At 41.4% G+C, this 15932-nt stretch overlaps 1 protein-coding gene across 1 annotated transcript; it reads left to right on the top strand.

Moving 5' to 3' along the window:
- Window positions 1-162: 162 nt before the first annotated feature.
- Window positions 163-14461, top strand: LOC143102331 (inactive all-trans-retinol 13,14-reductase-like). The gene is made up of 11 exons (XM_076265845.1): window positions 163-328; window positions 4190-4372; window positions 5517-5758; window positions 6151-6346; window positions 9238-9435; window positions 9720-9839; window positions 10093-10231; window positions 10446-10555; window positions 12079-12245; window positions 13176-13335; window positions 14313-14461. Exons 1-11 carry the CDS (start codon window positions 163-165, stop codon window positions 14459-14461), a joined length of 1830 nt encoding a protein of 609 aa, XP_076121960.1.
- Window positions 14462-15932: the final 1471 nt, after the last annotated feature.

The raw sequence follows: 15932 nt of genomic DNA on the forward strand, positions 1-15932 counted from the left end.
GCAATTTTCACTTCAAATTCACTCTTTATCGGGGGTGTATCTAGTTAATACATTTAATTAGTCTTACAGCTGCTGTTCATCTGGCCTCACCAAAGACCTGTCTGGAGAAGTGAGCGTGCTGACTCTTTCATCACTGCCCTCGATTCCTGCCGCACGTGGACAATGTGGTTGTTTTTCTTTGCCGCGTTCACCGCTGTGGTAGCTGTTGGCGCGGCCCTGATCATTTACAGGTTTTTCAAAAAGCCCCCCATCTTCACTCAGGAGTGTCTTCGGCCGCCTGCCCCTCTTGTGATGGACCAGAAACAGAGAGACCAGGTGCTGAAGAAAGGTATGACTAGGGTTCGGAGAGCACTGTAGGATGTCTGCTGTTTCTGACTATGGCATGTAGCCTAATGTGGTATACCCAATTTATAAGCCTAACACCACACCAAAATTCTAAAGGCACTAGGAGCCAAATCTGTAGCCTACCGTAGGGGAGACTGGGGTTCGGGTCACAGTTCATCCACAAGGATATTTCAGGAGTAAGAAGAGGCATAACATTAAGATGAGAGGATCTGAATTTTCTTCATATGAAAATGTAAATGGGTGGTTGACGTTTTAGGCCGAAAAAAATAGTTTTTGAAAAAAAATTCAGATATTAGGCATGGAAATCTCTTAGTCCTGTTGTACTGGCCCTTCCATTACCAAAAATAGGCCTATGTATGGTCTTTTAGATTTTGTGTTGAAATTAATTTTTATTCACTAATTAGTTGTGGTAGTGACTACAATTGTCATATGGTGTGACATGAAAGTTATTTTTTGTAAAATAATAATGCGGTATTTTGTTTTTAATGTGAGCAATGTATTATAATCTTCTATCATTACTTCATCAAGATGTAGCATTTCCTTGTGCAAATTTATTACATTTTACAGTATATTTCTTCATCAATACACAGAGTAAGGCATATGTCCTCAATCTTTCAATAAACGTCATTCATTTTGACATACCTTGATATAAAAGAAAGAAAATGCTTGTGACCTTTGCTGACCCTATTTTCTATCTGTTCCATTGAGATTTGTATGATTTAGACCCCAAAAGCCTTTTTATTTTCATAATTTCTTGATGTCACACCAAATGATATGGTGTCACGCCATATGATAAATAACACCACAAAACAATCTGTTAATACAAAAATGTGTATTATATGTATTTCACAAGCAACAAAAGACAGTTTAAGACAGGTATATCATGTAAAGGTTCACTTTCAGAAATCACAACTATGCAAAATCGAATGCCACCAAATATTGTATAGCTCAGGTTCCCTGAGTCCCTTTCATGTTTTTCTCTTCTCAATGGTGGGCTTCAATCTGAATGTTTGTAGTTCCCCTTTGAGTTTATTCTCTTTATATCTGTTAAAAGACTAATTCAAAAATTTATTCAGATAATTTAAAACGTTTTCCTGCATTATAATCAGATTAAATTGTTGCAATTACTTATAGTGCTAAAGACAACATTAATATTACTGTTTTCTTTAACACCAGAATTTATTTTCTCAGACTGCTATTGATATTTAGAATGTCAAATATGTATCTTTTGTATCCAAGGCTGTAGAGTGAGTGAGTGAGTGAGTGAGTGTGTGTGGGGTTGATTTCTGTGTTTTATGTGTGTGTGATTCGCAATACATGCAATAGTTGCACATCTTAAATAATAAATGTTAAATCATGTTAAATATGTCAAAATATATATTACACTTAATTATGAGTTAAACATATGTATAAAAAAAACATTATTTATGCAGGAAAATGCAATTTCTATCATACAGTGTGACAAATAAATCATATGGTGTGACGAGAAAACCCGGTCACACTATATGATATGGGGTCACACCATATGAGGTTTCATGTACTTAGCATGACATTAAGCAAGTAAATGTAGTAAAAAAAAAAGTAATATGGCGTCACACCATATGATATCCATTTCTGGGACAAAGTGTTTTAGTTAAGGGTGGCTTCACAATATTATGCCTGAACTTTTAGTCAAGCAAACTCACAAGTAGGCATCTGGGTTATCAATATATGATTGAATAAACAGAAAATGAATTCATTTTCTTGTTTTTATTCAAAATCAAAATTTGTGAAATGTGACTGGGACAGTCACGCCATATGAGCTTTTTCTGGTTTGACTGAAAATTAATCCCATGAATGCTCTGTATGTTCATATAAAACAGCATTTTCTGAACAATATCACCATAGTTTTTTATATATTTTTTTATAATTTACCTATCTTTGACACATTGGACCAAAAAAAGGCCATGTCATGTCAACCACCCAAATATGAAGCACTTCGGGGTTTCTCTTCTAGTTTTTTTTTACACAGTGGGTATATAACAAAACCATTCTTAACATTAAAAAGTATGAAGGGAGACCTACAATTTAGATTGGTATTTTCTTAGCTACACTACAACGTGTGTTTGTTATTCTCAACTCAAAAACATCTCAGTTGGGGTTGCTTGTCACACTGTCTAAGGGGTTAGATGTCACATGTAATATTATGTATTACAATGGAAATTAAAGGGAGTATAATTTAGGAAATGCTCAAGATGTATTTGATGGTCCACATCTTTTGAACAGAATACGCTTGAGCTGAGTGAGGTGACTCCATTCCTGCCTGACACTTTAGACTTCCATTGCACATTGAAAGGGAATCTATTAAGGCAGTGGTTCTCAAACTGGGGGGGCGTGGCCCCCTGTGGGGGGGGGGGGGACAACACATCGCAGGTGGGGGGAGTGACAGCTCACTCGCAAAATTAAGTAGCCTAATATTTCTGTGGCACGTGCCATGCCATGGAACTCACCGCAAAATGCAAGGGGAATGATTTTCACAAACAATCGGGAGTATCTGAGTTTCGGTTGATTTGACCATCAGTTAACTTCGAAACAGGCCCCTTACTTTGGATAGACAATAGCAAATATCATAGGAGTGATTAAAGTCAAAACATCTAGACTGTCTGGAGTAACTCAGCATTAGGCACTTCCGATATGTTTAGTGTTCTAAAGACGTCAAATAGCTTGTTATAGTTATAGCAAAATGATATCTAAGGAGCCAGAAATTAACACACATGGATAGCCCTAAAAACCTGTGCTTTCGTTAAAACTAAACACGGCAAAATACTTTTATAACCCTTGAGCCAGCTCCTTTCTATGTGATCTCAATGGCGATACAGCTTTTGTTTGCACCTCCAACAACATGGCATGTTACTATTACCGCCCACAAATATCCACAAATGGTCATATGTTTGTGTGAAAGAATAAAATAAAAAAACATAACAGTTAACAGTGTTAAAAAGTTGACTACATTAAGGAAAACAGCAGTAATAATAATGTCAATGCAATCAACAATCAGTAATGAAAATAAACAATATACCATAAATTAACAAACCATAACTCATAAGAACCACTTATTTACTCACAGACACAGGCATACACACATTTTCAAAGAACCTAATGCGTAATCATCTCTTGCTGGTCACCCAGGTTATTATGGGTGCACCAGTATGCTATATGAGTGTTTATGTCTCCCAAGTAAACAGACCCCTGCAAGCCATTAAGTTCATACAGGATTAAAAAACGGTATTGAACCTGACCTTTTTGGATTTCTTGCCAATTAGAGTCAGTCATGTGTCAAAAAGTTTGTGCTTGCCCCAAGGACTATTTCAGCATTGATAGGCTCAGCTACTAGGTTTGCTTGTCATAACTCATTTCTGTCACACTTTTTTTATGATCCTCGTGCTCCTGCTACATCTTCATTTCAAAACCTAATACGGGGAGTTGTAAGGCCTCGGGCCCGTCACATTTTCAGAGGTTAACACAACTGCCACCTTCCACTGTCACCATCCTGCTAATGGATTGTATGTGCCCCAACGCGCCCCTGAGCAAGTTTCTCAACCCCACTCAATCTAATCGGCTATTCCACGGAGCCCCAAACCAGAGGAGAAGGAAGAAGAGAAGGATTCATCTTTGAAGACCGTGACTCTGGGGAAAAGGGAGTATTATTGACCCAAACAGAAAAATAAGAAGAAAATGGGTCACTCACTGAATGTGTGTGTGTGTGGGCTGATTCATAACACTGTAACCCCCCCCCCCCCCCCTCTAAGCCAAGCACACCATCGGTTAAAAGAGCTTATCTCGGCATCGCATTGTTTCCCCAAAGGTTTCCGTAGAGATCGCATTCCGGACCACTTGGATGCAGTTGTCATTGGCAGCGGTATCGGAGGCCTGTCGGCAGCAGCTGTGCTAGCTAAAGCTGGGAAGAGGGTTCTAGTGCTGGAGCAGCATGACCAGGCTGGTGGATGCTGCCACACCTTTGAGAACCAGGGCTTTGAGTTTGATGTGGGTAAGACACTAAATGTGAACATGCGTGTTCGCTCCATTTTCTTGGTCAGCTTAATTGCATTAAAACCCCCAGTGATCCTAGAGGCATACTTCAGTGCAATCAAATGTTGTTATTCAACAACCTTAACACCATAATTGCCCTACAGTGTTTTGGCATTTAGTACATATTTCATGCATAGTGACTTGGTCACAGTGTTTAGTTCATGTTCTGTAGAAAACCTAAACCACAGTGATGCTGATCTACATAAAACAGAACTACAAAGTATGCAACAGAATAAAACATCATCATACAGTTGTGCTCATAAGTTTACACACCCATGCTAAAGTTTACTAAAAAGAGGAATAAAAAAATAATCTTATGGAAATGTATCTTAATGCCTTAATTAAAAGCATGAGGAAAAATCCAACCTCTAAGGACACCAATTTTCTTTGTGAATGAATAATGTATCGTAAATAAATAAATAAATGTTCTTCCTTAAAATACAGGGGGCATAAGTATTACACACCCCTATGTTAAATTCCCATAGAGGCAGGCACATTTTTATTTTTAAAGGCCAGTTATTTCATGAATCCAGGATACTATGCATCCTGATAAAGTTCCCTTGGCCTATGAAATTAAAATAGCCCCACATAATCACATACCCTTCACCATACCTAGAGATTGGCATGGATTTATTTCAGTTAGCCTATTAGCTGGTTTGATTTGCATTGAGAGATGATCTTATGGAAAGTACCCCATGCCAATCTCTTTCATGTCAATCTCTGATCCTTATGAAGATACATTTCTAAAAGATGATTTTTTTATTCCTCTTTTTAGCCAACCAGCATGGGTGTGTAAACTTATGAGCACCACTGTATCAAGCGCCATTAGGTACCATCCTTATTTACCAATTCAATATATGATTTCTTATCAATTTACAAATAATGTCATATATGGTAGGTGGGGAAAAAGTTATGATGCTTGCGGTTTGAAAGGTTAGGGTCAGAAAGGTATTATTAGTAATAGTATAGTGACTGCATTACCAATCACCTCCTTTAAACAAGATGTAGTATCTGAGAACATCTACTATCAAGCAGAACTCATATTTTATCTTTTGCCCTCTACCCTTGCCTTCTACCCTCTCTCCTGCCCCACCCCACGACAGGCATCCACTACCTGGGGCAGCTGCATGAGAACAGCCTCCTGCGTGTGGTACTGGACCAAATCACTGAGGGCCAGTTGCAGTTCGCCCGCCTGGAGCAGCACTTCGACACGGTGGTCATCGGACAGGGCGAGGGCCGCAGGGAGTACCACATCGTCTCGGGGAAGACGGAGATGCACGAGTGCCTGAGCAAACAGTTCCCAGAGGACACGAAGGCCGTGGACGAGTTTATGAAGCTCATGAAGGTATTTCCACTGTGTGTATGTGTGTCTATTCTGATTTCTCTAGAGGGGCATTAGAAGGCTGGTGTTGGGGTTGTCATGGAGGAGTTGTGCGTCATCGTGTGTAATTGTGGTTATTGTGCTCAGTGACCTTGACTACAAGCACATGCACAGGCAGGTGACAACAGTCAACAATAGAGCAGCACATTACAGCCATACTAAGACATTCCTCTAATTAAATCTAATTAAATGCAGTGCCCTGATCTAATCAATCAGTGATCTGTGTGTGTTGTGCACACTTAAGCTCACAAACCTTTGAGAATTTTACACATATATTTTATTTATTTTTTTGCTTAATTTAAATGGTATACCCACACAAACACACAAACACACACACACCCTGCCTCTCTCCCCAGCTGTCGGCCCGTCACACCCCTCTCTTTGCCATGCTGAAACTGCTGCCCCTGTGGCTGGCGCGACTGGTCATCCGCTGCGGGCTGCTGGGCATCCTCTCCCCTGTCTTCGGCCTCTCCTCCACCAGCCACTCTCTCGTCATGTCCAGCCTGACCCACAACAAGGACCTGCACGTCCTCTCAGCATACCTCTTCTACGGTGGGTGGTCAAACAGAAGCTGTTTTCAGACATGACCTCTGGACAATGTCCATGCAATTAGGTCTGGATCTCAAACAGACTCGAGTGTTTAAACATGATCCACCCGTGCGGACATTGCATGGGTGAGACTTGTTTATACCTGGAGTTAGGGCTGCAACTAATGACTATTTTCATTTCCGGTTAATCTGCCGACTATTTTCTTGATTAATCGATTAGTTGTTGGATCAATAAAATGCCAGAAAATGGTAAAGAAATATTGATCATTGTTTTCCAAAGCCCAAGATTATGTCTTCAAATACCTTGTTTTGTCCACACACCAAAGATATTAGTTCAGTCATAGAGGAGTAAGTACAGCTTAAAATACTCAAGTTTTGAAGCTATAATCAGAATTAGAAGTATTTTCCTCAAAAACATTACACAAACTGATTAATCGATAATCAAAATAGTTGCCGATTAATTTAATACTAATACTAACAACTAAGCGATTAATCATTTAATCATTGCAGCCTGGATTAATGTTCTGGGTGGTTTAATGAAGGAAGGAGCCAGAGTTGACGCACAATATGTCAGGGTAGGATGCACAATATCTCAGTCAATAATGATGATAAGCAGTGGCATCTGGCCATACAGTATATAGCCTAGGCCTACAGTTAAATCACTATGCAGTGGTTGCTATCTTGGCTTTCTTTTCACTGTGTTCACATAGTGGATGTGCATAAAACTTGTAACAAACTCAAATGGTTGTCAACAAATTAACGTCATGGGTACATTAAAACACGCATTCAAGATGATCTCTATAATGCTTGGCTTTATTTAGAGCACTCTCGTGAGGGTGAGGGAAAAAAAGCGAGTGAGAGAGAGATAGAGAGAGGGAGAGATATCGTCCAAACGCCGCAGATGCGGCACAACAAAAAAAAATAAGCATCCAGCGATGCGCTGAGTCCATTAAACAAAAGTAACGTCAAAAAACTCTGTATCTTCTTTCAGTCCCAAAATTATAGTATTCCATGAGTCCAAGGTTGTCGCAAGACAGTCTTTTAAACTCCAGCGAAAAAAAGGGAAAAAAGGATCAATCTCACCTCCTTGAAAAAACAGCTGTAGAGTCAGATATTCCATGTATCGGGTGTATACGAGCAGGACAATTCATTATTAATTCCATGAAGCGATTAGAGGATATCAGAACGCCATTAGACTTCTACCCCTTCCTTCATTCATTCATTTCCCCCCTAGCTTTCTCCCGCGTCCCGTTTAAAAACATAACGTGACTCGGTGAGCGCAGCCATAGGGCAAGAACAGGAAAAGTGGGTGCGAGTGAGTGAAAAGGTGACTGTTGTGGGCCCTATCGTCTGCTAAATGCTTACTTGTCCTGGATCACTGATGCCCATAATCAAGATAGCAAGAGATTTACAAAGGTATAGAAATAGAGCTAAAAAGTACCTGGCCAGGTTTTAAACAGTATAAAGAGAGATAACCTACTAAATATTTAGTAACACATCTGATATGTTACAATAAATAAGATCTGTCTTAATCAAATCATATACCCATTTATGTGGCTGATGCTACAAACTCAGGGAGAACAGTACAATGGTTGTTCACGGGAACTTCCCATCTTTGCAAATTAGTGCCAGTCTGTCATGAACGAGAATTAATGGATGTACTTGATCATGAGGGTCATAAACTTATAAACTGCCAAGGGGACACCATCGGTTTTGCACGCAACATTATCAACACGCCCCCTCACCCGTGCTCTAGATGTTTAGTGTGTTCAGATATATGCTCACCCGAGTGACCTCAGGACTTTGTATAAGGGGGCTGGTAGTGTCAGACCCGGGTGATTTCGATACACACACACACACACGCGCACACACACATATATACTATACACTACCAAAGTTTGGAGACACTTACAAATTTCCATTCCACTCCATAATAGACAGAATACCAGCTGAGATCATCTCAGTTAGCCTTTTAAAATATCAGATTAGTAAACAGAATGTGCCTTTGCAACATTGGATGAATGGTTGCTGATAATGGGCAATGTAGATATTGCAATATTGCATTATAGATCAGCCATTTCTTTCTACACAGTCGAGAACCCTTTTGCAATTATGTAAGCACACATAATGTAATCTGAAAACTGCATCCCTTAAAAAAACAATGCTAATGATCTTAGCTGGTATTCTGTCTGTAATGGAGTGGAATGAAAATTTCTAAGTGTCTCCAAACATTTGACTGGTTTAATTCCCGGATCATGTCAGGAGTTTAGTGCATGTCTGAGAGGGGATAGGGACAGATGGTACAAGCTGGCATTCAGACTGTGTGTAACCTAGGACATTTAGACTGTGTGTAACTTAGGACATTCAGACTGTGTGTAACTTAGGACATTTAGACTGTGTGTAACTTAGGACATTCAGACTGTGTGTAACTTAGGACATTTAGACTGTGTGTAACTTAGGACATTTAGACTCTGACATTCACTGTAAGTGTGAATGTGTGTGTGTGCGTGCGTGTGCGCCTTCCGACTGTGTGTAACTGTATGGCTGCTGTGTGCTGTGAACTTTCTAGAAGGAGATGGACATGGATATCAGATCATAGGTTACTGAGACAGGTTTGTTACACACAGTATGGTTAAGTGCCCTGGGAAAGTTTTGTTTAGCCTGCAGCAGTGATAAGGGTGTGTTAGTATATTCATTTTACTCTCTCAATGGAAATTCTTAATAAAATGGATGGCACAGCATTTTCTCATTTCATACCACAGTATTTGCTGATAAACTATTAGCAATGTAGATCTTGCAGCTTTTGTCTTTTTTAATTTCTATGTACATTCCATATACTCTAATTGGTCTGACCACCATCATATACCTCCATGTCTGTTGCTATGGTGATCACAGGTGTGCCGCCAAAAAATTCCAGTTTCCTCATGAATGCACTACTCCTGCATCACTATAAGCGAGGGGCTTACTATCCACAAGGTGGCGCCAGCGAGTTTGCCTTCCACATCACCCCAGTGATCCAGCGAGCTGGAGGATCCGTACTGGTTAGAGCTCCAGTCCAACGCATCCTGGTCAACCAGGAGGGCTCTGCATATGGTGGGAGAGGCCTTTGGCCACAGTATTCCTTGCATCATCAAATACATGATTCTAAGAACAGATTGTCCATGAGTGATGAAATGAGTTTTCAATGATAGTTAAATGTTCTTCTTACTATATATATATATTTTTACAACAGTTGGAATACTTCTTTGCATGTATGATATTGTAAAGGCACTTAATGTTTTTTTTGACCTTCAATGCCAGGAATACTTTTATACGTATGTCACGATTAAGCCGCAGGTTTCTCTCTGTGATGACCTTTGACCTTCGTTGCTCTCCAGGGGTGACCGTACGAAAAGGTGAAGAGGAAGTTGAGGTGTTAGCCCCAGTAATCATCTCAGATGCTGGCATGTTCAACACTTTTCAGAAATTCCTTCCTTCAGACGTGCACGCCAAACCAGGCAAGTGTTTGTTTTTGTTTTTGTTTTCCTTATACAGTGCAGTGAGTTGCCACATTTGCTCCTACTAATGCCTCCCTCATTTATTAGCATTCTTTTTAGTCCATGTAACTGAGTCAACAATGACCAATAGCATCCAGTCTCTCCTATACTGGCAGAATGGTCACTGAAAAGGAGAAAAGTATTAAAGGCCTACATCAACCAGAAAAAAAAAGATATTTCATATTTGTCATCAACCCCATGTTTGGCTGAACAGAAGTGCGGAGGCTGCTAAGCATGGTTCAGCATGGAATGGGCTCCTTTCTGGTGTTTGTGGGTCTGGATGGTACAAAGGAAGAGCTCGGTATCGTCTCCACTAGTTTCTGGATGTACAAGCACAATGACCTGGACCAGCTGTAAGGAACATACAATTTTATGTAATTTTAACATCCATTGATCATTTGTTTACCTTTCAATGTAGTTGTACATTCTTATTTTATTGTGCCTAGAATTTGTTGTTCATTTTACAGATGGTGGAGTATAATAAACAATAAAACAAAAAGTTTGCTTGTCTTGGGCGAAGACGGATGTTTGACTAATGGATTTCTTTGTTGCTCTCATGTTTTCCAGAATGGAGAATTACAGTTCTCTTGGTAGAGAGGAAGTACTTGGAAACATCCCAATGATGTTCATAACTTTCCCATCTGCCAAAGACCCAACGTCCAGCATTCGCCATCCAGGTATGGGATGTTCTGATGTTCTGACATGTAAAACTCATAACAATCAGCTTAGATTGCAACAATGTTTATGAGTGGATACAAGTGGATGCTTTTTTTAGAATGTTTTTGCCAAAAATAAGCATTCCTTTTAGGTCAACCTTGTCATATTTGGTGAACCAAAACCTGGTCCCAGGACGACAGCAGGATGAACTATAACTGAAGCTTTTGTGCCTCCCGCTTCCCAGTCTTTCCTGGTGTCTCAGGACGACAGCAGGACGAACTATAACTGAAGCTTTTGTGCCCCCCGCTTCCCAGTCTTTCCTGGTGTCTCAGTGGAAATAAAAGGATGTTGTCTGTGATCTTCCATTCCCTCTTTATGACGGAAAGCTCTTGTAAATAGCTTTGCTGTGTGTGTGTGTGTTCATAAACTATATCATAAAGTTGTTAAAAAACCTTATTTTACGAGCGTTACACTGAGGTGGGTGTATCAAAGTGACTCTACTTTTGTCGAGATTAGAAGGTCTCATGCAAGGGAAAATTACACCATCGTGAAACAGTTTATTAGAGAAACTAAACATTCAGGATTGAGTAGGCATGTCTTTATGTTTCAAGTAGAGTTGACTTTTCTAAGCCAGTGCAGTAAGAGCAAACTTAATGCAGTCCTTTAGCTGTCCTTTTAGTAAGTCTGCCCCGGAAAAAAAAATCACACACCGACCGGACTCTGTAAATGGGAAAATAAACATAGTGGCTCAGACCAAGTCATAAACATTTCCAGCAATTCAACACCTTGCGTCTCCTGCTCGGAAGAGAGTGATGTGATTTAATTGGCTCTTTATTGAAATCAACAACCTTTCACTAGGCTGGCAGACTCTGCATTCAAATCCGTTGCTGGAGCATTGATCAGAGTTGTCCTTGTCACTCCTTGTCACCCTCCCTGGGCACCTGAGGGAAACCTTTCCTCCATTAACTCCCATGCTAAAGCTGTCTCCACAAGCCAAGCCTTCAGCTTCAGGATGTCCATAATGTTGGAACCCTCGCTCTTAAGGGGGCAGAGGGCATCGTAATCTGGTTCTGTTCGTCTATGTGTGTTTGGGTTCATTCAACTTATCTGAAAAACGAATGGTCCGATTCACTTCAGATTTTCATACAAGGGAGAGTGTCACATGTAACTTATATAGCTTAATATCTCATGGCTGAGAGTTGTGATTGGTGACATGATGCCTGACAGGATTGTCTAGTTCTGAATCTGAGTCTGGATGTGGGATGCTGAAATGTTGTCATTGTCTTTAAAAATTACGAGATTGGTCTGCTGGAAGCCTTCTGGTGCACGTCGTTGATTATGTCACATGAGAGTCATTAGAGTCATATGCTTTTCTCTCCCGCTCCCACCCCCTCTCCCTCCCTCTCTTTCTTTCTTTCTTTCTTTCTTTCTCTCCTCCCCTCCCTCTCCCACCCCCTCTCCCTCCCTCTCTCTTTCTTCCCCCCCCCCCCCCTCTCTCTCTCTCTCTCTTTCGGTCCCCCCCTCTCCCTCTCCATCCTGAAAGGGAAGTCCTGTATGACACTGCTGACCATGGCCAAGTATGAGTGGTTTGAGGAGTGGGAGGACACCAGGCTGGGCCGGAGAGGCTTGGACTACGAGGACTTTAAAACGTGCATGGCCAAGGAGCTGCTGGAGTGGGCTCTTCAGATGTTCCCCCAGCTCAGGGACAAGGTATTTCCCCCAGCTCAGGGACAAGGTATTTCCCCCAGCTCAGGGACAAGGTATTTCTTTCCCCCAGCTCAGGGACAAGGTATTTCTTTCCCCCAGCTCAGGGACAAGGTATTTCTTTCAGCTCAGGGACAAGGTATTTCCCCCAGCTCAGGGACAAGGTATTTCTTTCCCCCAGCTCAGGGACAAGGTATTTCTTTCAGCTCAGGGACAAGGTATTTCTTTCAGCTCAGGGACAAGGTATTTCTTTCAGCTCAGGGACAAGGTATTTCTTTCCTTTTTCGTTTTTTCCCCATCACAAGTCGTGCTACAACTACAGCCAGGTCTTCATTTGACCCCCCCCCCCACCCTGTGAGATAGAACTCAGATAATATCCACTTGCTCTACCACTAGCATAGGTAGAATATAACAGTAACAACAAACTAAACTAAATACAGTTCCGTAGCCTCCCTACTGTACAATGTAGTGTACAGTACAATTACAAGGGGTGGTTGGCTTCTCAGTGAAAGGCATGTAATTATGGTCAGAGGCACAGCGGATCGTTTAGAATAGATGCTCTTAGCACTACAAAGGCACAGAGCTATAGAGCTCGTTGTGTGCCTGGGAGATCCAGTAATTAAGGCATCAGGTGTGCTGGGTAGGAAGTGTCACATTTCATAATTGCAGACTGTAACAGCGATGTAATTAACTTGTCATTTGATGAATCAATATGTGTGAGAGTCTAACGGAATTGAGTTGTGTTTACCTTCCACTGAGCAGAGCTGTGTGCCATTACCCACTGAGAGGAGAGAATATTGTATTCATCCCAGGGGAAATTTAGGAACAGCAATTTTAAAATGGGTCCTGCTTACCTGTAGATGTGGCTACCCTTGTTTTGTTTTGCTGTGCTCTTTCTTCCTCCATCATGGCGTGCTGTGTGTTTCCCTTACTGAGGTGGTGTTCATGGACGCTGCTACCCCACTGACCAACGTCCACTACCTGGGAGCCCCGCGCGGAGAGATGTACGGAGCGGAGCATAATCTCGGCCGCTTCAGCCCTGAGGTCGTGGCCAGCATACGAGCCCAGACGCCGGTCCGAGGGCTCTTCTTAACAGGTGAGACCCACCACCAAACATCAAATGAGTGACAATAGGCCACGGACACACATCTAATCATTTCAAGTCAAGTTATTTCATCCATACAAATGGAAATCACAGTGCTTACTCCCACATTCTTTCCTACAATAGCAAAATGACATTGGTCATTACAGTATAATATATCTCAAGATGTACGTCTAACTGCAAAGGGTCATCATAATGTCATTTTTTTGTCTCCATTGCAGTCATAATAGTAACAGACAGAGTAACAGTGTCTATGTGGTAGGCTACAGTAGGCTGCTGGAGTGGCTTTGATCTGTACAAATGAACAGATAAGTCTCCAAAGGGAGATAGATAGGGCTTTATCTCTCTCGCTCACTGAGGATTCCACTTTGTAAAGGAAGACATGTCGTCAGATGACCAGCTCACAGTGAGACGACTGTGTGGCTCGGACAGCACAAAGTCAGAGACTTCTTCAACTTCAACTGACCTTTTCCTATTACACTCATCCCCAGTAGGGGGAAAGAGGATATTATAATCAGGGGTGTCCGTCCATTTCTCTCTCTCTCTCTCTCTCTCTCTCTCTCTCTCTCTCTCTCTCTCTCTCTCTCTCTCTCTCTCTCTCTCTCTCTCTCTCTCTCTGTGTGTCCGTGTCCGTGCCCGCACTCACATAACATCAAAAGGATGCAGATGCTGGAATTCAGCTCCTCTGTGGTTAATATTGCATCAGCGATGAGCGTCTGCAGTCGCCTGACGGCTCTTTGCTATAATCTGTTCTAAACGTGTCATGGAAGGACTGTTCAAGCTGTTCTGTATTTATTTATTTCTTTTATCTGTGGCGTTGTGGTGCCCTGCAGGTCAGAGTGGGCTGTTACAGGTCATGGAAGGACTCTCCCAAGCTGGGTTTTTATATGTATTTGTGGTGGTGTGTGGCCCTTTAGGTCATCACGAAAGCACTCTCCAAACTGCTTTTTGTATTTGTCTGTGGTCTGCAGGCCAGGATGTGTTCTGTAACGGGATGGCCGGCGCGCTGCACGGTGGCCTCATGTGTGCCTCGGCTGTTCTGGACCGCATCCTCTACATCGACCTGCTGATGCTGAAGAAAAAGCTGAAGAAGCAGCGAGCCCTGAAGAGGAGGACATAGAGCTTAGCCTTTACACACCCATTTCTAACATGGTAGGAGCCTGACCAGGGCTGACTGGATCGGCTAGTTTTTCCCCTGAAAAAAGAAAACCTTCTCCATTAATGGCTACTCGTAAGCCTGTCTTGCTCCCCATTTAAGGTCCAGTTTGGGATTTGTGTCGTTTGAATGGTATGAAATCAATGGATATTAAATAACCACACTTTCACAAGCACAACTTCAACTTCCTCATAGCTATTTTAGAACATGCCATGGAGTGAAATGAATTACACCATTACATTAACATTTACATTCGTTCATTCAGTTAGCAGACACTTTTATTCAAAGTGACTTGCAGCAAGAGAATACCATTCAAGCTATCGTAAAAGCACCAATTTCCACCCCTTTCTTTTGAAAATTCTAAAACAAAGATGTTTTTAAATATTGCAAAATAACACTTGATAAAATAACCCTACATTTTTCATTAGCTATAGGTGTTTAGATTTAAACAAAATCTGTTTTGGTTCTTAACGGGAGCATTTACTGCCTTAAAAATCCGATTTTGTTTACAGTGCTCGGAGTTTGGTGCTGGGCTGGTGGGTGCCCTATTTTCGCCCACTCACTCGGCACATAAGTGGTTAGACCGAGAATTCTTGTTGCGAAATCAAAATTCCACTGTAGCTCCAAGCGGACTGAATACAGCTCTTTGAGTCACGGTAAAATGTAATTTTTGGTAAATAGCTAATAATCAGGATATTTATGGTGTGGGTGCTTGCGTTTCTTTAGGAATCCGCCATCTTGGTTTGTATAGAAATGAATATTATTAACACGTAAATGGGCGGAAATAGGGCACAGGCACAAATAGGTGACCCCTCTCACTCACACACACAATTACACACACACACACACACACCAGTGTTGCGCGGTCTGCCCGAAATTAAGCGGTCGCCCGCGGATGACCGCGGTCACCCGCGGTTATGAGTCATAAACAAAATATTTTAATGATATTCGGGTCATTTGCGGGCGAGTCAGTAATTAAATATATATTTTCTACAAATAGGCCTACTTAAAATATCACGAGAAAGCTAGCATCAATACAGTAAAGCATCAATACAGTAAAGTCAACAGTAAAGAAGCAAGACGCGAGTTAAAATAATAAAGACACCCCTTCAGGAAAAGCGATATAGGCTATGGTTATGGTCTAGGCCTACTTCTTGCGAAGCCATTTAAAAGTATGACAGCCAAAACGGGCAGCCTGCAGGAATAAATGTTATGGCACAGACTACACAGCCATATCTACCGGTATAGGTTCGCGCATGCATAAAAGTTACCTTAGTTCGTTGTGTTTGTGACTTTAAACAGTGGATGTGCTTTAGTAAAGCTTTGTGTTTCATTCAGCATTATAAACCAGTTCTTACGCTAACGTTTTGACCAGCAATGTATCTCTCTTGCCTACCTCGCCTCACCATTTCTGTTTTCGAAAGAAAGATGTATG

This window comes from Alosa pseudoharengus, unplaced genomic scaffold, assembly GCF_046254945.1.
Source record: "Alosa pseudoharengus isolate Yale_2024_CS ecotype anadromous, Long Island Sound unplaced genomic scaffold, YU_APseudo_1.1 YU_APseudo_1.1_scf_4, whole genome shotgun sequence".
Classification (NCBI taxonomy): domain Eukaryota; kingdom Metazoa; phylum Chordata; class Actinopteri; order Clupeiformes; family Clupeidae; genus Alosa; species Alosa pseudoharengus.